This window comes from Haliotis cracherodii, unplaced genomic scaffold, assembly GCF_022045235.1.
Source record: "Haliotis cracherodii isolate W230 unplaced genomic scaffold, xgHalCrac1.p SCAF_7, whole genome shotgun sequence".
Taxonomy (NCBI): domain Eukaryota; kingdom Metazoa; phylum Mollusca; class Gastropoda; order Lepetellida; family Haliotidae; genus Haliotis; species Haliotis cracherodii.
In genome coordinates this window covers 2,626,810-2,648,885 of record NW_027266330.1, presented here as the reverse complement: position 1 = coordinate 2,648,885, position 22,076 = coordinate 2,626,810, and the positions used below count along the sequence as shown (strand labels likewise).

The window sequence follows — 22,076 nt, the reverse complement described above, 5'->3', positions numbered from 1 at the left end:
TCTTTGAAATCGTCGTGAAAAGAGACCCAGACAGCTGAAGTTGTTGGGAAATTGCTCGACATAAAAGGAAAGTTGACTACATGAAAGTTGAAGTCGTGTGGAGAGTTTGTTTGGGCATGAAATAAAATTGACGGGCTATTTGAATATAACGATGCATTTCAAATGTATTTGAAAAGACATCATTGTCATATAGAAATCGTATTTCAATACTTAAATTGCTGCCTTTCGAAAGGCAGAAGTTATTCTGAGCGGATATGTTGTTCAGACAATGCGATGACACCAGCATTATTTGTGTTGACAAAGGATCTCATAAAACAGGTCTTTTGAATGTTCCCTCTTTGAAATGTAGCGTGTTTATGAATTTCCACATACTTATACCATTCAAAAGGTATGTAATAGCGGATAAAAGTAAAACCCTGACTACTTGTATTTGATTTCGCACGTTGATTTCTGTTGGTATATAATTGAAAATGACAGGAAACCTTCTGATTATAACGAATGCTGACTGTGTACGATATTGCATAAACCATTCTGCAGCAGTGGTATTGGTAGCTACAGTAGTTGAGGCAGGTGTAGTCGTTGTTCCAGATATTAAATAGTAACAGTTTTATGCTGTAGTGGTATTAGTAGTTGTTGTGGGTGCCATGGTTGTTGATTACTACTTTCTTTTGTAGTGCATGCCGTGGTTGTTGTTTGTAGTAATAGTAGTATGCTGTTTAAGCTGCAGTAGTAGTAGTAATAGTAGTAGTAGTAGTAGTAGTTTGTAGTTGGAGTGGTATGTTCTCTCACCAGATGGCCCCACTAAATTTAATCCGTACAACAAAAATAGTTAAGCGGATTTAGCATCAAAAGATACAGCATTGGGACGTTGACGTTTGGTCAACAGGCTGATGTCCTGCGAAAATACCCCGAATAATTGAACTTGAGTCACAGTCCATATTGATAGAGTCATTGCACACAATAACAGTGATCGGAGGCGGTTGATATCATGGCGTTGAGCCACGACGACGTGGTAGGTTACTCGTTGTTCTTCAGCTTCATTCTTTGTGTTATTCCTTAAAGTAGCGTTTGTGTTTGTAACCTACACCATGAACACATCTGGCAAGGTGCCTATAAACCTGAAAAAAACAGCATGCTCACTATGAATGTACCATTGTTTTGCTTTTGAACTGAAGATTGGATAGGTCTCATATCTCATAACATATCATAATCATATATTCATGATACAGTTTCTACTATTTTGATATATACTCTAATGTTTCGGGATCTTGCTTAAATTTTAAAAGTATGAGAACATATGAACTACGATAAGCTCTTATTTATCTCATTCTTATTTCAATACAAGAGACATTCATGAACAAGTTTGGCAATGTACCAGTCCCGTTGTTGCATACAAACTACAGACCACACCAGGCTATCTTTGCTGTCGGTACATAGCAGTAGTTGTCAACGACAAACACGCCACCACCTGGCCTCAGTTCCTACACAAAAGGACCAGTTGTGTTGCAGACTCACTTGGGTGCGGTTGCAATTTGACTATATCGACACAGTGATCACATGAAGTAATCTTGTGCTGGCTTCATTTGTACCCTATTTGAAGGGCGTTAAATTCCCCGTTCTTATTTGTGACAATTTCGGCGTGGACATCAGCGGCGTTTTGTGTAATTCTATGATCTGAGGTACTTGCGTCCAGAAGGAAGCAACAGAGAAAGGGATGGCTGAATCAGCAAGTTGCTCACAACCCAATTCCAAAATCATATTTGAGGGTAAGTTTGGTGATGTTTGAATTTGCCCTGGCGTGTAGTAGCAAGAAATGCATATAGATAGGTGAGTGTGTGAGACATACAACAGCTAAATGCTGCTTTGAACAACTATTCAATGATTTTAAAGTGACAGTGAACATAGTGAAATCAAAAGTGATGCAGGTCATCGACTTGTACCTCTAGAAGTTCGAACGAAACTAACGATCGGCGAATGTTTGCACGTCTAAAGGACACAGTATAGGATAAGAAAGAATATGCCAGTTTATCATGCGTCAGATTTCGTGTTTTCCTATCAATACCATGTACAGGAAATACTTATTTACATCGACTGGCGTGAATTCATGAACACACATAGTCCTACCTGTTTTGTGATTTTATGCTAATCACAGACTGTGAAACAGTGAACGTAATGACCACTGCATCCTGCCTTCTGCCAGTTTCAAGCATTCCAATAGCCTTGAATGCTCCGCGTGTTGCCGACGCAGCATCACGAGTTCATTGACATACAAACAAACAATGAATAAATCACAACTGTATGAAAAGCAGAATCATTAAGAAAGCTAACATAACGTAGCGCTTCGAATGGGCTTTGTTGTTCTGTTTACAGACATTAACGTTCATGCACAGGATGTCTGTCATCCACTCATATCTTTGTTCTATTTTTTGGTATTAACATTTATATTTCATGATCCCCTACTTTTAAGAGTTTATAAGATGAGTATACTTAGAGCTATTAAGTGAAAATGTATCTTTGTTATAACACGAATATGGAATGTATGAACTCACTTCGACAAAAATGTATACTTATATATAAGATCAGCATTTAGTTAGTTATGGTTAGTTATTCGTTCATGTTCTACTTATTCACACGTTACTACCATCAACCAAAACGACAGGCGTCATGTAGATTGTTATTCATTCATACAACATTTACTCTTGTCCCACAGTTACCCTGGATACAGATGAAGTGGAATTTGAAATAAAAAATGAAGACAACCCCACGTGGACTCACACCACAAAATGGTACTGTGACGTAGTACCTCCAACACTTGACCTCCAAATTCACAAAGAAATGTACAGGATAAGAAAGTTACATCAGTCATTTTATGACTGCCTTGATGTCACTCTTACAAGTACGCTAAACAGAAATCGGCGCCTGATGTTTGCATTTCGACATGACACCCTTGACCATGCGATTCAGATGGCCGCTAGGTTCACAGACGTTCAGGCAACATTTTTACAATTCACTCAAGACATTGATGCAAAGGTGGAAAACATTAAGTTGAGGGTCACGGGTGGAGATCAGAATGGATCAACAGAGCAGGACAACACGAGAACAGGTACTATATGTAACATTGCGATATAACAGGTGCAAAGATCAATTCTATCATTGTTTCAAAAATAATCAAATGTATTTTATCTACATGGCTACAAACTATTAAAACAATAACATGTAATAAGTGATAGTATAGAAACACCTAATCCACTTGTCTTCAATTGGTCCGCTAACGCATTATAACAAAGCACACAGCTTACACAGGAACACATCACAGAATACAATTCTAAATTAAATTGTAAGGATGAATACTTATTCAAAAACAGATTTTTATCCAGCAAGAGGAAGTTGAATACCCTCATCCAAACAGCAAACAACTATATGTTTTGATACTTCTTAAAAGTACTTTTGACACATGATCAAGTCATGTCAGAAGTAAAGTCAAGAAGTATTTACTGTATGTCAGTAAGACATGGTACATGTAATCTTTGAAGCAGGGTGGCGATTTGCTTAAATTATAATTTTATTTTTTTTGGTTTGGTTTGTTGCTTAACGCCGCACTCAGCAATATTCCAGCTATGTGACGGCCGTCCCTAAATAATCGAGTCAGCACCAGACAATCCAGTGATTGATATCCTTAGCATCGATCCACGCATTTGGGATCGATGACATGTATCAACCAAGTCAGCGAGCCTGACCACCCGATCCCTTTAGTCACCTTTTACGACCAGCATATTCACCTTTTATAGCAAGCATGGGTTGCTGAAGACCTATTCTACCCCGGAATCTTCACGGGTCAAATCATAATATTAAGCTTCATATTCCGTATATATAATAGCGATGCATATGGTTTTTTTACCGTTCTAACAATGATCCACTGAAGATTACGACGATTTTGACGTTGGACATTACTTATCCGGTTAGAATGTTCTGATTGGTCAATGAGAGTCGCGGTGTGGTTAACGTCGCTGTACAAATATTAATATTACGAGGCATGGTGCTATAATTGGGAAATTCTAATATTGTTCTGAACGGGACTATTGCTGCCCCTAAGATATAGTTGGGAGAATCCAGTTTTTGTTACATTACCATAATCTCTACTCCATAGACCTAAATATTTTCTAGATTACCAATGGCTGGAGGGGAGAAAGGTTCCTGTCAGTCATCTGTGTGAACAGTTGTGTCTGTTTATATTTGGCAAGTGATACTCGACGTGTGTTAATTTAGGTTTTCACAGACAAATAATAATCACAGGTATGCTATAGCGTAGTGGACCCTGAATAAAACATGTTTGATAAAGTGTTATCAGTACTGTTATGCTACCAGCATGCCAGCTGGCGGGTTGGAACACTGATTACTTAAATTGTAAACACCCTTTCCTGATCCTACAACACAATATCCCAGTGTCAAAAAGGAGTTACTTCACTCCAGGAAGTGGCTGCTTCACAAGATGGCACTTCGCGTCAAAAGCATTTCGGGTATAAGTTTTAGTGGAACAAAGACGAGGCTGCATGCTGAATTGCGCGTCGGGATGTGGATTTGGCAGACGTAACAAATATTGTTTTTGGACAAAGACTGTGTCAAGAACCTCCGTGCAGCTATCAATGTATTCACCATGAAGTATAACATGGAGTGGTTGTCAAGGTACTGATACTGATACTTGCCAAAACTGATACTGCCAAAGGCAGAACATTTGATAATGAGATCTTGAAATCACATTTATGAAGTAAGGGTATCACTTATCATGTGTCAAAGAATAAAACCAAAGCTTCTCATGCTGAGAGGGTGATTCGTACCCTGCAAACCAATATGGACAGATGGTTCACATACAAGCACATACATATCATTATCTAGTTGTGTTAAGATCTGGCATGGTGCCGTGATGGTCTAGCTGTCTATCAGCTGATCAAAATTTGTCTGCCCAACCTGTGCAAGACTAATTCAGTGGAAATCAAATGAGTAGAGCTTATAAAGACAAGGATATCATGTGGCTTGAATTGAAAATATTGAAGAGCAGACAAGCTGGCATTAATGAACTTTTGGCAAGTGGATGGGTTGTCCAGCAAAATTTGATAGTCGGATTCTAGAGTCAAATCTACAAAATGTAGTTCAGTTTATATTCAACCGATGTGTCAACATGTACATTTGATCCCAAATTTTCCGAGCAGTATGTCTTGCCTTACGACCTGGTACGACATGTTCATGCAGAACGTTCATCAGCAGCAATTAACAAATAGGTGTGTGTCACTAGCGCAGCACCACCATCACAAGTACTAGTACTGCCAGCACAAACGGATTCTGAGACAATTCAGTGTGCACTTCTGTTAAATGCTGTCTTCGTAGGATCAAGTGGATCTGGCAATCTTATAAGCATGACATTATATTAGTAATTTAAATATTTATAAGGAATTATTTTTATTATTTAACGTACTAATATGGTTTTCTGAGGGAACTGGTCTGGGAAACATAGCAAAATGTGAGTAAAAAGTAATGCTGCCAACATGAGTATCACCTTGCAAAGTGAGAGTACTATTAGTGGGGCGGTTAAGGCTGGATTTTAGTCATAATTGTGCACTTTGGGTTAAAAGCACCAAACTTGGCACACTTATACATTGAAACATTCCAAACATTTCTGGATATGGATCCACCTCAGCAGCGCCACCTGGTGGTAGAAAATCCAAGATGGCCGCCAAAATGGTTAAAATCTCTTATGACGTCAAGTTATATTCAATACATCATCATTATTTTGTCAATTTTAGTCATTAATATAAAATTAATTGAGTCAATGTTGTATATAATTCAAATCTAATATGCAGCGCCCACTGGTGGCGAAGAAAATCCAAGATGGCCGCCAAAATGACTTAATGTTCAAAAAATGTCAAATGTTTGTCCACAATATCAGTATCATTTGCTCATTGCAATCATTTCAATCAAATATGGCTTCAAAAAAAATTCCAAGTAATGCTTTACTGAATGTATAAGCTTTTGGTACTAAAATTCATTCATTTGAAGCAAGATCTGTTTTCCTTTAGGCAGATCTGGGGAATATATTGGACTGTATGAACTTGGTAAAATTCGGTAACTGAACTTGGAATGTGATAAAAGTATTGGACCAGAACTGAAACATGCCTTTTTATTCTGAATCATTAAGGCTAACTTAACGAGCAACACTTATCCACAGACGTGATTTAAGGTTGAAACAAGCTTTCAGAAGAACATTTCCTTCTGACTGCCATAAACAGTATGTACCTGCCTCTTTGAAAGCTCTAGTCAGCATGAAATTTGTAGGACCAGGTATGAAAAAAACTACGGTAAACTACAGTTATAACGAACTCAAAAGGACCACTAATACGTACGTTATAGTACGTTATAAGCGTGTTTATTTAAACATAGTTTACTGTATCTCAAAGTGTCTGTCTTCAAAGTGTGAAATCTTGGTGCTCCAGTTCATCAACACAAAGACACCACTTACTTGGTATTAAACAAGAACATTTGATCTTGTTGACACATTTCAAAATGTGGTGTATTTGAACAGATATAGCACAGTTTGTGGTGTTTATGAAGACGAAGGTGTGGTATACCAACCAACATTCTCAAAAGATAACATCTATCATAATCCCTGCTCTACAACAGCAACATATCCACTTCATGGTACCAACATTTCACTATTGCTGCTGCGTTCTAGAATAGCATCAAAACTATCAGAAGAAGGTAATTACCAGTCAGGTAATTGAGCTTCTGAACTTCTGAAATCACGGAATTCACCAAACGGAAGGCCAAATAAGAAATTGTAGTTGAGAGTAATTGGAGAAGTTTATTAGGAGGGGAGCGGTTTTGGTTATGTGATTGCAGGTCGTGACGCAACAACACGTGTTTTAATGAATTGCTGGTCAGTCTGGTGGGTGAGCCAGCTCTCGTCTTCGTTGCTATTATCATCCAAACCAGAAACTAATCTTAAGCACCAGTTTTAAGAAACCTAGCGGTCAAAGTCTTATATTAACTTGCAAATAGAGTGGGTTGGACCAAGGCCCTATTCTTCAAAGCAACCTTATGAAAATCGTAAGCCTATGTTAGAGTATGAGAATTACAATCATCTTAGCGCTTAGATCGTTTTGTGAAACGGAGCGCTGCAAAAAAAAGCTGTAAAACAAAGAATATTATCTTCAACAAACTATACTTCCCAAAATGATTCTGATGTGATATGTTTTGACGATTTACAAACAAAATATCATCATCGAAATGAAATATAATAATTAAGAGTAAATACCGGAAAAAAAACTCCTCAGCTTTGGGATAGAAAATGTCGATGTCGATGTCAATGTCAATGTCCTTTTAAGTTGCAGTGAATGCTTTAGGAACTGAATGATATTTTTTATGTTTCTCTTTGTAGATGAAGGGAGCATCAAAGCTGGGTCGGTACTGTATTCGGCGCCTGATAAATGTGACGGATACGTAGCAGAAACAGATTGGACTTGCACATTTGATCATGATGCAACTGACATCGACCTGACATCATCATTGTTTACCAGGTTAAAGATTTTGTTCCAAGATAAATACCGTTGTATACTGAAACGTGTGCGACGAGGAAGCCTCATATTTGAATATAGGCATGAGTCCCAGGAGGCTGCTCTGGAGATGATGAGGGATCACGTCAAGGTCAAGGACACCATCCTAAAATGTATTCAAGAAACGGATCCCCGTGTCCACGCCATCAAGGTCGCGTTCGGTTATAAAGAAATCAAAGAAAAGAAAAGAGGTAACTTCTAATTTTGCTTTTAACATATTTATAGCGAAAAAACAAATGGATTAGGTACAAGTGACACAGTGACAAGGCTTTCTCCTACATAAATGTCTTTACATTGTAATATGTAAATAACAGGACAAAATGTGATCTATCAAATACCCCCGACTTTGACTCAAACATACTTCTAAATTCAAAACTTGAAATGGGCAATATTTTCTCAGAAAATCCACTTATCGCATTCAAACTTTGCACTGCACCCCTCCGATCGGTATAGCAACTGCACAACCAATAAGAAAAGAATCCATGAAGAAGCTTAAATTATAGGATGCACAAATGTTGAAGTAAAACAAAAATAATAAATAATGCATTTCTCGTTATTGTATACATTTTGAATGTAAGTAAAGGGCGGAACAGTAGAATTTTACACAACTGTGATAATTCTATTGAATATTATTCTTTACATCAAAACAATAGTCATAACGAATACCATAACTTTTATCAAAACCCTATTACTGAGACGTTGACTTGGTTGATGCTTGTCATTGTATCCCAATTGCCTGGATCGATTCTCATGATGTCAATCACTGGACTGTCTGGTCCAGACTCGATAATTTACAGACCACCGTCATATAGCCGGAATATTGCTGAGTGCGGCGCTAAACAAACAAACAAACTAACTAACGCTACAGATCGCAATATGCATGTGAACCAATCAATCCCTAACTAGTTTACGGGGCACGGGTGGCCCAGTCGTCTAAGGCGTCGCGATTCGCTGTGCAGAGTTGCGTCCCTTGGGCACGCCAAAAACCTATGATTGTGGGTTCGAATCCCGGTTCGCCCCGATTATATTTCTAGGTTTGTCAGCCCCATACCCGTGCTCGTGGGTTTCACCGAAGTGTTAAACGTCTTAGACCTGCATCAGTTCGGGCTTTCCTCCGACATTAAGCTGACACGCCGTGATGTAACTGGAATATTGTTAAAAGTGGTGTTAATTCCAACTCACTCACTCACCTAACTAGTTAACATGCACAATATTTCCCGAAAGAAAGAAATGGAAAATGATGACCAATCAAATCACAGGGTGTACTCTCGAGGCTTAAAACAGAAAGCTAAATATTGTGGGGTTTCCAAGGGCTACAAATCAAAGTGGCGATCAGTAGGTGATGACAGTTGATGTCCTGACAGAATGTTATCAAAGTGTAGATGATTTTAAGACGTCTGGAAGGGGAGCAGTTCTTGAATGAACTCCTGATTATTATACGCACACGTCATCCTTGGGTTCAAGGTTCGTAAACAATGCTATTCCATGTATTGTGAGCAGTCAAACGCAACATCGTACCGCTTCAGGTGAACTAGCAGGAGATAACACACTTGGTCTATGAAAATATGGACGTTGCTATAACACATCACTAGACATGATGATTTACCTTTTCAATTGTATTTACTGTTATTCTATGCCAAGTTTTAGGTCTTACCCTATTTGTCAGATACTTTAATATCACAAATGACTCGGTGGTATTCTCCAACTATCCAATGCTTTTTACCCTAGCAGTAAAATTGATTAGCCCCGGTCCTACGCCATTTGTAAGAGTGAGTGAGTGAGTATGGTTTTACGCCGCTTTTAGCAATATTCCAGCAATATCACGGCGGGGGACACCAGAAATGGGCTTCACACATTGTACCCATGTCGGGATTTGAACCCGGGTCTTCGGCGTGACGAGCGAACGCTTTAACCACTAGGCTACCCCACCGCCCCCCATTTGTAAGACACTTCAAGAGAATTTTAAGATCTATAATACACGAAAAGGTTTGCATCGTGTTTAAAAGGCTTTAATAGCCAAATAAACATTCAACAAGCTATAATGTATTATTACAACAATCAATTTGCACTTTGGAACCTATTACCGGTCAAATCTGTTTCTGTGCATGTATTGATGAGGCATCTCCAGTGACCACATAATCTCACATTGGGGTCGTTCTACAGAAAATGGCAAAATGTTGCCACTGACGAAAACATGCTATTCTCTTGAGTTTTTTTATGAACTAAAAACATTTCACTTCACTTCAGTCTTCCAACACTACACCAACACCATTAGGGTATATTTTTTAACTCATTTCTTTCATGGTGATTCTGCTTCTCTTTATGAATGTTATTAGTTCATTGTTCATTGTTGTAAAACACATTCTTATTTTATTTTATAAGACAATGCACTTTCGAAAGGTGTACAGTATAAAATTTGTTAGGTATCAACCTTGGAGTGTCGTTGGTAGTGAGTATAAAATCAATCTATATTAGCAAACTTTAAAATAACAAGCCTACAGCAGAACACATTCTAAGACTATTTCTAACTGATTAAGATGACATTAGATGGGTTTTTTACACAATTTATTTATAAATTTATATCATGCAAACTTTGCCGCTGAGTATTTTTTTTATGCTGCTGAGTATTACTTGTGATAACAGCATGTGTCAATATTGCCACTTATGGTAGAATCACCTTACCCTGTTCTTGCTGTGGAGGTGATGTTGAATGTGTACCTTGGGCGCACATCTCTGCGATGTTAACTGCCATGTTTATGACAAATTCAGATATATCTGTCAATATATGCACAATTTAATGAAAACATGTACTTTGAGAAAAATATAAAATTTCGTAAAATAAAAAAGTAAAATTAAACAACATATGATCAGATCCTATTATAACCGAGTCGATCAATTATTTAACCCATTAACTTCAAACGTCTTTTTGTATTTGGTCTAAATTATGCAGGGTATTAAGTTTATTAGGACTAGTACATTACCACATCAGTGGAATCTCATTTGTTTTGACAAGCCTTTTCGAGTCCACTGTCTAACAGCTGGGGTATCTGGCAAATTAGGTATGATCTAGTTTTATATGCAGAGATTATCGTATGCAGTGTTCTTGTATACTTAGCAGGAAATAGCAATCAGCTGTACGCACATTTTCTCCCAGTAGTCTCACTGTCACTACTGATTAAAATCACGCATGCAGTTTAGTGCCTTTTAACTGTGGATGCACCCGATTGTGTAAAGCAATGGCTTTTTCCTAGTTCCTAATTTGAAACGAGTCTCTTATGCACTCTTTAGGTCGTAGTTTCTGATGGATGCATGTTTAAAGCAGTATAAGAGGTACAATATGCGCACAATAACGTAGATATCCATAACATTTGTTTGTTTGTTTGTTTGTTTAACGCCACACTCCGCAATATTCCAGCTATATGACGGCGGTCTGTAAATTATCAAGTCTGAACCAGACAATCCAGTGATTGACATCATTGGCATCGATCCACGCAAATCAATACAATGACATGCATCAACCAAGTCAGCGAGCCTGAACACCCGATCCCGTTAGTCGCCTCTTACGACAAGCATAGTCGCCCTTTACGGGAAGTAAGGGTTGTTAAAGACCTAGTCTTCCCCAGATCTTCACGGGTCAGATATCCATAACAGACGAATAAAGAGTATTACTGTTTAGGGTTGGAAACACATTTTCTATGTATAAATAGGTTACACATATCAAGCATATTATTTGTAGCATCTGAATCTCAACAATGTACGTAACCCATTGACAGTCTTTCACATAAAAGGCCAAGTCCTAGAGGAGCTCTATTCTCAATGCATTTTACCTGGAAATATCTTACTAATGTTATAGAAGGCATCAATTATTAAACAATTATGTTTTAAAGTGACCTAAAACTATTCTGTTTGTTAATACTTTGTATGTTTAAACCGTGTTGTAACCATATGCCCCATTTGGAAGTACTAAACATTCTGTCATTATTTCACAAATATATAAGTTTCAAATCTTTTATATTTTGCATAGCCTACTCCTCATGGACTATGCCCTAATGGGCCACTGACAGGACCGTTTGCTCAAATACATTGGTTAAAGGTTTACTGGCAAACTTGTTGATCTATCTTGATTAATTTTAATGAATATGCTCATCGTATGTGCATTTTTGGTTTAGTATACAACCATCAACAACCAGTTGAACTCCGTTGTTTTGAGAACGTTCTAAACTGATATCAGCAGAGAAATATATTTTGCAGAAGTTGTGTTTGGGGTTGGGGGTGCTTGGTGCACCCCTCCCACCCCCACCCCTTCCAAAATACTTGGATCCGTCCCTGAACAGGCTTATATAATAGGCTGCTAACAATTTGACATTATTATTTTGCTAAATAAGTCATTAACGACATTTTAAGAAACACCTTCACTAAAAATAGAAATGTCATAACCCGCCGAGATGATCGGGTAGGCTGGGCTGCTGTCATGTTGCTGATGATCGATTCGGCTACTATAGCAAATGATAGGATTGGCTGCTGTCATGTTGCTGATGATCGATTCGGCTACTATAGCAAATGATAGGATAGGCTGCTGTCATGTTGCTGATGATCGGGTAGGCTGGCCTGCTGTCATGTTGCTGATGATCGGGTAGGCTGCAGCCATGATGCAAATGAAAGGGAAGGCTGCCGTCATGTTGTTGATGATCGGGTCAGCCGCTGTCATGTTGCTGATGATCGATTCGGCTACAGTCATGTTGCTGATGATCGGGTCGGATGCTGTCATGTTGCTGATGATCGGGTCAGCTGCTGTCATGGTGCTGATGATCGGGTCAGCTCTTATCAGGTTACTGATGATCCGGTCCGATGCTGTCATGTTGCTGATGATCGGGTCAGCTGCTGTCATGTTGCTGATGATCGCATCGGCTACTGTATTGTTGCTGATGATCGGTTCAGCCGCTGACATGTTGCTGATTATCTGGTCGGCTACTGTCATGTTGCTGATCATTGGGTCAGCTGATGTCATGTTGCTGATTATCGTGTCGGCTATTTTCATGTTGCTGATAATTGGGTCAGCTGCTGTCATGTTGCTGATTATCGGGTCGGGTAATGTCATGTTGGTGATGATCGGGTCGGCTGTTGTCATGTTGCTGATGATAGGGTCAGCTGTTGTCAGGTTGATGATGATCGGGTCAGCTCTTACGAGGTTACTGATGATCCGGTCTGATGCTGTCATGTTGATGATGATCGGGTCAGCTGCTGTTATGTTGCTCATGATCGGATCGGCTACTGTCATATTGCTGATGATCGGGTAGGCTGCTATCAGATTACCGATGATCGGGTCAGCTGCTGTCATGTTGCTGATGATCGGGTCACCTGCTATCATGTTGCTCGTGATTGGGTCAGCTGCGTTTCATGTTGCTGATCATCGGGTCAGCTGCTGTCATGTTGCTGATGATCGGGTAGACTGCTCTCATGTTGCTAATGATCGGGTCAGCTGCTTTCAGTTGCTGAAGATCGATTCGGCTGCTCTCATGTTCCTGATGATCGGGAAGGCTGCTGTCATGTTGCTGATGATTGGGTCAGCTCTTATCAGGTTACTGATGATCCGGTCCGATGCTGTCATGTTGCTGATGATCGGGTCAGCTGCTGTCATGTTGCTGATGATCGGGCCAGCTGCTGTCATGTTCCTGATCATCGATTCGGCTGCTGTCATGTTGCTGAGGATCGGGTCGGAAGCTGTCATGTTGCTGATGATCGGGTAGGCTGCTGTCATGTTGCTGATGATCGGGTCAGCTGCTGCCATGTTCCTGATAATCAGGTAGGCTGCTGTCATGTTGCTAATAATCGGGTCAGCCTATCATGTTGCTGATGATCAATTCGGCAACTGTCATGTTGCTGATGATCGGGTCGGATGCTGGCATAATGCTGATGACCGGGTCAGCTGTTGTTATGTTGCTGATGATCTGGTCGGCTACTGTCATGTTACTGCTGATTGGGTCGGATGCTGTCATGTTGCTGATGATCGGGTCAGCCGCTGTCATGTTGCTGATGATCAATTCGACTACAGTCATGTTGCTGATGATCGGGTCGGATGCTGTCATGTTGCTGATGATCGGGTCAGCTACTGTCATGTTGCTGATGATCGGGTCAGCTACTGTCTTGTTGCTGATTATTTGATCAGCTGTTGTCATGTTGTTGATGATCCGGTCTGATGCTGTCATGTTGCTGATCATCGGGTCATCTGCTGTTATGTTGCTCATGATCGGATCGGCTGCTGTCATGTTGCTGATGATCGGGTAGGCTGCTATCAGGTTACTGATGATCCGGTCCGATGCTATCATGTGGCTGATGATTGGGTCAGCTTCTGCCATGTTGCTGATGATCGGGTCGGCTGCTGTCCTGCTGCTGATGATCGGGTCGACTGTTGTCATGTTCCTGATGATATTGTCAGCTGTTGTCCGGTTGCTGATGATCGGGTCAGCTGCTGTCATGTTGCTGATGATCGGGTCGGCTCTTATCAGGTTACTGATGATCCGGTCCGATGTTGTCATGTTGCTGATGATGGGGTCAGCCGCTGTCATGTTGCTTATGATCGGATCGGCTTCTGTCATGTTGCTGATGATTGGGTCAGCTGCTGTCATGTTGCTGATGATTGGGTAGGCTGCTGGCATAATGCTGATGATCGGGTCAGCTGTTGTTATGTTGCTCATGATCGGGTCGGCTACTGTCATGTTACTGCTGATTGGGTCGGATGCTGTCATGTTGCTCATGATCGGATCGGCTGCTGTCATGTTGCTGATGATCGGGTAGGCTGCTATCAGATAACCGATGATCGGGTCAGCCGCTGTCATGTTGCTGATGATCAATTCGACTACAGTCATGTTGCTGATGATCGGGTCGGATGCTGTCATGTTGCTGATGATTGGGTCAGCTACTGTCATGTTGCTGATGATCGGGTCAGCTACTGTCTTGTTGCTGATGATTTGATCAGCTGTTGTCATGTTGTTGATGATCCGGTCTGATGCTGTCATGTTGCTGATCATCGGGTCATCTGCTGTTATGTTGCTCATGATCGGATCGGCTGCTGTCATGTTGCTGATGATCGGGTAGGCTGCTATCAGATAACCGATGATCGGGTCAGCTGTTGTGATGTTGCTGATGATCGGGTCAGCTCTTATCAGGTTACTGATGATCCGGTCCGATGCTATCATGTGGCTGATGATTGGGTCAGCTTCTGTCATGTTGCTGATTATCGGGTCGGCTGCTGTCCTGCTGCTGATGATCGGGTCGACTGTTGTCACGTTCCTGATGATATTGTCAGCTGTTGTCCGGTTGCTGATGATCGGGTCAGCTGCTGTCATGTTGCTGATGATGGGGTCAGCCGCTGTCATGTTGCTTATGATCGGATCGGCTTCTGTCATGTTGCTGATGATTGGGTCAGCTGATGTCATGTTGCTGATGATTGGGTAGGCTGCAGTCAGGTTGCTAATGATCAGGTCAGCTGCTCTCAACCACGTGACCACGTCTCAGCGCTAATTTACGACCAAAATTGAGACAGGTCGGGACCCTTGGATGACAAACAGTCGATGTAAAACCCTGGGTGTCAATATCTATAGTTGTGTTGGAACAGTTTGGTAACACCTGAACAAAGAAATAATGGATTGTATTGCGTGATCTCTTTAAATATCAAGTGTCGTCATTCTATTATCATTAGAGGTTCTTGTTTTCTCAGGAGAACCTAGTCCCCAGGCTACGGAAGTAGATTGTACAGAATACGCCAGGTACTTTCCATCATTCGTCCCTCAATCCAGGAACATTATACAAAAGGCCGCTCTCTCCACGTGGTATTCAATGGAGAGCATATCTGTCCTAGATATGTAGTTTGCATTTTAATCCAATCCATATAGCAGACATTACAGTTGTGCGGTCACAGTCACAGGGATCGGACCTGCAACCTTCGTCTCTGTAACCAAGGGAGTGAACCACGCGGCGACAGAGTCGCTGATAATCCACAGAATCTCTTCCTCAAGTATGCCAGCAAGATATATTTTACGGTCGTTTCCTAAGGTTCATGGAATGTGTGTTGGATACATAAAATTGTTGACAAATGTTCTGGCAGATTTTCGTTTCGACATTTAAGACAGATGAACCACTGTCCCTCGCCTTTGGTTAGAAATGTAAACTCGGGGTCGGTGATGAAAGGGTGTTCAGTTGTCAACATGCTGCTCGTGTTCTTTTTTTCTCTCGCTGTCCTCGAATTCGTTTTTTACCGCTACGCTATTGTTTCCCTGTCAGGTCTCCCTACGTTTGTTTTTACTTCGTATTTCTTGTATTTAGACGGCTGATATGACGGTTAAAACACTCCCCGTCGGTTTTGGTTGAAAATAAAAAATCCGAAGCTCGGGTTTTTTCTCACTAGCACTTTTATATATTCAACTATAAATGTTAAGCTTGGCGGAGTTATGCCCCTTTTTCTGTGTGCATGTGTGTTGACCTCTTCGCCGTGGTTTGGGTGAGTGAGTGAGTGAGTTAATCGCCGCTTTTAACAGTATTCCATTTATATCACGGTGTGTCAGCTTAATGTGGGAGGAAAGTCCGAAGTATTGCAGGTCTCAGACGTTTACCACTTCGGTGAAACCCACGAGCACGAGTATGGTGCTGACAAACCTAGAAATATAATCGGGGCGAACCGGGATCCCAACCCACAATCATAGGTTTCTGGCGTGCCCAAGGGACGCAACTCTGCACAGCGAATCGCGGCGCCTTAGACGACTGGGCCACCCGTGCCCCCATCGCCGTGTTTTGACGTCATAGTGGAAAATATGTTACTGCTACATTCAACAGGTAAGTTTTGGTATTGAATGTGTCACGTTCTACGTAACCACACAGTTGTAATGTACGTGTTGTAATGTTGTTCAGATATAAGGCAGTATATTGTTCGCTCTCAGTGTGCATAAAGCAGTCCAATCAAACCTGTCGTTGCACGGTACTTTATCTATGTACGATAAAAATGGCTACATTTTAGAGTTTTCTTCGTTTGCAAAACAGACAACATTTACTGGTCATTTAGAACTTCCTGATTTTCAAAACAGTCTTCATTTTTACACCACCGGGTAGACAATTCAACACTGTACAACTCCGTTAAATTGCAAAGTCAACCAGAGTCTGAGACGTACACCATTCATTCATCAGTACTCATACAAATGAGGGTTCGATTCCCGACATGGGTACAATGTGTGAAGCCCATTTCTGGTGTCCCCCGCCGTGATATTGCTGGAATTTTGCTAAAAGCGGCGTAAAACCATACTCACTCACTCACTCACTCACTCATACAAATGTGTGTCTGACAATTAACTCGGTAACCAGGGTTCTAGCGGTAATGTAATGAATGACGCTTCCAAGCCTTGAGTCAGAGACCTCGAGGGATTCGAGCTCCGAGCTTATGCAACTCGCCCCATGTGAATGCCGAATAGTATACAACTTCAGTTCGTGTAACTAATCGCATACTCCCAGGTGTACCAACTAGTTGTGCCGTGTGAATGACCCTTTAGGGGTTTACGACAGGTAAGATGGCAGACAACCGACGGCATGTTGAAGAAAACGATTCGGCAGTATGGGTTCTGGCAACAAACCCGAGTCTCGAACCTTAAGGGATGTCTTCACGAGTATTTAAACTACTTCGTACATGAGTTGAGAAACTTAATACTTTTTACTTCAACGGGCTGTTTGTTTTCGAAAATTTGTGTTGTAATATATTTCCATATTTCAGTCTGTTTCCTTGAATAATAATATTCTGCTACTGTTTACCAGTGAGAGGCAACTAAGTGCATTGGTCAATAGCCTATCAACCTGTACCGGTCGTGAGAGGCGACTAAGTGCATTGGTCAACAGCCTATCTGTGCCGGTCGTGAGAGGCGACTTCATGCATTGGTCAACAGCCTATCAACCTGTGCCGGTCGCGAGAGGCGACTAAGTGCATTAGTCAACAGCCTATCATCCTGTAGCGGTCGTGAGAGGCGACTAAGTGCATTGGTCAACAGCCTATCAACCTGTACCGGTCGTGAGAGGCGACTAAGTGCACTGGTCAACAGCCTATCAACCTGTGCCGGTCGCGAGAGGCGACTAAGTGCACTGGTCAACAGCCTATCAACCTGTACCGGTCGTGAGAGGCGACTAAGCGCATTAGTCAATAGCCTATCAACCTGTACCGGTCGTGAGAGGCGACTAAGTGCATTGGTCAATAGCCTATCAACCTGTGCCGGTCGTGAGAGGCGACTAAGTGCATTGGTCAATAGCCTATCAACCTGTGCCGGTCGTGAGAGGCGACTAAGTGCATTGGTCAATAGCCTATCAACCTGTGCCGGTCGCGAGAGGCGACTAAGTGCATTGGTCAACAGCCTACCAACCTGTGCCGGTCGTGAGAGGCGACTAAGTGCATCGGTCAATAGCCTATCAACCTGTACCGGTCGTGAGAGGCGACTAAGTGCATCGGTCAATAGCCTATCAACCTGTACCGGTCGTGAGAGGCGACTAAGTGCATTGGTCAATAGCCTATCAACCTGTGCCGGTCGCGAGAGGCGACTAAGGCGAATTTTATTTTATTTCTTGGTTTACGGATTTCAAACTCATTTCAAAAGTGAGGTACGCCAATTTGGAAAAAAAGCCTCTCACATTTTTGTACTTGAATTTTGTACTAAAATGTTAGGTAGGTATGAAAAAAAATATCCTGGAGTAACGAAAGTAAAATAACTCAATTTTTCAAAAACATTTTATTATATGCCTGGCACTCAGCTTGTGCACAAATGGCAATATAACAAAATTCCTGTCATGGGTGGAAATGCATGAAAGACGCTGCTATTTTGGCAGCAGTGGGCGACGTTTAACTCTTTCAACACCAGCCAATCAGAAGATTACTGCTGTGACACCAAGTTCCCAGACAGTTTTGTGTGATAGATGAAGCCAACATTTATCAAGGAAATTATCTGCTTGTGAAACATCTTTGCTACTACATGTTTGACCATACACTATTTGAAAGGTCTAATTAATCATATTGTTCATAAATATGAACGTTATTTGTATTACATAATAAAGTTTGTTTTCAATAAAAATAATGTGAGCTAAAACATTCATAACGTCCAGATTAAGGACTAATGAAACGAAAATTTAACGATTTTCGGCAAATATAAGATTTACGTAGTCGGAAACATTATTTTAAAAAGAATTACAAATAATATCTGTCATCACCCATTTCCCGATGATAGTGGCTGTCCGCTCACTAACATGAGGAAACACCTCCGTTTTCAAAGCTTCGTATGAACAACACATACGTCGAAGGCTGCCAGTATACATAAAAAAAAAACTTATATTGTTTCACCGACACAATCTGCTACAAGGTTCGTGATTGGTCAAATTTGAGCACGTGACCTAAGGCAGCCAAGCAAATTACAGCAACGGTAATTTTCAGACTTTGGCGAAAGGTTTGGGTTAAATCTTGTTATTCTAAAAGTTTCAGCAAGAAACCGCGATCCATATTTAAATATGGAACTTTATGGATGCAAAGTTCTAGGTTACGAGCTGTGACAAAGATTTCATATGCATATATTTTGGCATTAAAGACTTCCTGTCCGAGCCGAGAATTCGAGGCGACGAAAGCCGAGATGTCATTTGACTTACGATTACATGCGATCGCACGAAAAGATGGAAATAATAACTTAGATGTCAATTTGGCAACTTTTAGATATATGTTTGTTGATTTTATTACTTCGTATAATATATTCAAAGATTTGCTTGAAACGTCTTTATTTTGCTGTTTGACATGTTCGATGAGGACCCGTTGTCGAATTGCGGGAAATATAGTGTCTAGTGAATATATTTTTAATCTGTAGATAAACAATGATAAAATCAAATGGAATGCGTATTTCAGACATTGTGAAATGCGACAGATTTAAAAATGAATGATATGACAAGTAGGTTAATAAAGTTATAAACTATTTTGACGTGACTTGGTCGGTCAACCCTGAGGTGTGTGAGTCGGGGCTTCTTGACTGGCCAACAGTGTTGAAAGAGTTAAACTGGTCACCACTGCGCCTTGCGTTGACAAGCTTTGATGGTATTAGAGAAGGATCCCAGTGAGAAATATCAGAGTGACTTCCCTTTGCTTTACGCTCGACGAGGAAATGAAATCTTTTTTTGTTTGAACTTTTTGACGAAAAGATCGGCGGACATAAAAAAAAGGGTAATTTCATTTATTTATTTTTAACATTTGGACTTTGAAAGAGCGGCGCATCCGTAAACCAAGAAACAAAAAACGTGTCGCCTTACGTTTAATACAAAACTGACGGTCTTAGGTATAAACAACCCTCTTCGACCATAACGCATTGTTTGTCACAGTCGTTACAGAATGACGATTGTAGTTCTTCTCGCTTCTTGCCTTGATTGACAGGTCCTATGAACATTGTTTTGTTCCTACTCCACGTTGATTGGCTACTGACCTTGTAGGCGTGTCAAGTTGTGTGCATAAATTAAACAATCCTGATTCATGTCACGCCACAGTATGTATTCCTACACATGGAATGTTTATTAATCTCGTCATTTTTGTCTGCTTCGATATATACAACTGTTCTTGTTGAACTATTGTAGACAAAACATGTCTTCGTTGTCGAATTTAATTATATGCATTGACTGTGTATTTCGTTCGGTTCATACAAAAGTTTGCACATTGGTTTTAAGATTCATACCTCAATGAAACATACTTAGTCAATCCTCAAGTACAGCATTGAATCTGCTTATGTTATCTTGTTCTGGTAGATCACCATTTCCTTTAACTATCAGATTGAGATCAGTTGGTGTATTTGCGAGTATAAGTTGGTGTATTTGCTGAGTGTAAGTTGGTGTATTTGCGAGTATAAGTTGGTGTATTTGCAAGTATAAGTTGGTGTATTTACAAGTATAAGTTGGTGTATTTGCGAGTATAAGTTGGTGTATTTACGAGTATAAGTTGGTGTATTTGCAAGTATAAGTTGGTGTATTTGCGAGTATAAGTTGGTGTATTTGCGAGTATAAGTTGGTGTATTTACGAGTATAAGTTGGTGTATTTGCAAGTATAAGTTGGTGTATTTGCGAGTATAAGTTGGTGTATTTGCGAGTATAAGTTGGTGTATTTACGAGTATAAGTTGGTGTATTTGCGAGTATAAGTTGGTGTATTTGCAAGTATAAGTTGGTGTATTTGCGAGTATAAGTTGGTGTATTTGCGAGTATAAGTTGGTGTATTTGCGAGTATAAGTTGGTGTATTTGCAAGTATAAGTTGGTGTATTTACGAGTATAAGTTGGTGTATTTACGAGTATAAGTTGGTGTATTTGCGAGTATAAGTTGGTGTATTTGCGAGTATAAGTTGGTGTATTGGCAAGTATAAGTTGGTGTATTTGCGAGTATAAGTTGGTGTATTTACGAGTATAAGTTGGTGTATTTGCGAGTATAAGTTGGTGTATTTGCGAGTATAAGTTGGTGTATTTGCAAGTATAAGTTGGTGTATTTACGAGTATAAGTTGGTGTATTTACGAGTATAAGTTGGTGTATTTGCGAGTATAAGTTGGTGTATTTACGAGTATAAGTTGGTGTATTTGCGAGTATAAGTTGATGTATTTACGAGTATAAGTTGGTGTATTTGCGAGTATAAGTTCGTGTATTTACGAGTATAAGTTAGTGTATTTGCGAGTATAAGTTGGTGTATTTGCGAGTATAAGTTGGTGTATTTGCGAGTACAAGTTGGTGTATTTACGAGTATAAGTTGGTGTATTTGCAACTATACTAATTATATTTCTTCATTTAATAAGCCATAATCAAAGAAAACATTGAACGCATTTTCACATTTACTACCACGCAGACATTCTGCTGTGTCTTTAATTCGTAGCCCACATCAATCCTAATTAAACTGACCAACGGTAAACATTATGGCTTGGCTTAGTACGTACAATATTATGTTTTGTGTCCAAAAGAGAAGTACGACTGGGCCTTGGGAAGATTATTCTGATTTATAAGTGTTTTATATGTTGTGTTGAATTACAAGTTCTTTCAGTAAAAGGTACATCGTTCCACAGCTCGATGACAGATGGTGAAAAGACTCATGTGAAGGTTTTAGTCTCGTGAGGAGAATTGGGGCATTTTCAGAATTTCTAAGTGTGTGTGTATTGCGCATGTTTTAAGCTCCTGAATTTTGTAAACTATTAAGTAAGATCAGGCTATGTTGTGAAATATTTTATATTCTACCATGACATTGATGAATGCTTGATTCTGATTGGTTAAAAAGGGGTTTCCTTTTTGCTACGGAAACCCCTTTCAAATATATTAAGCCTTTTCACAAAAAACGTGCGTATGAATACATAGATAGCCTACATATCGATTCACAGAAAATGGCTGCCGATCGATCACCCCCATATGAACTGTAAAACATATCTATATTTCCTCTAATACACGCTGGGTCTCTAA

General features: G+C 40.3%; 1 protein-coding gene across 1 annotated transcript in view; it reads left to right on the top strand.

The window, feature by feature from the left end:
• Positions 1 to 1,515: 1,515 nt before the first annotated feature.
• Positions 1,516 to 22,076, top strand: part of LOC139447274 (uncharacterized) — a 28,734-nt gene continuing 8,173 nt past the window's right edge. The window contains exons 1-3 of the mRNA XM_071228567.1: positions 1,516 to 1,766; positions 2,711 to 3,103; positions 7,430 to 7,795. Coding sequence (XP_071084668.1) covers positions 1,715 to 1,766; positions 2,711 to 3,103; positions 7,430 to 7,795 — 811 coding nt within the window. The 5' untranslated portion in view covers positions 1,516 to 1,714. The remainder of the gene's footprint in view (positions 1,767 to 2,710; positions 3,104 to 7,429; positions 7,796 to 22,076) is intronic.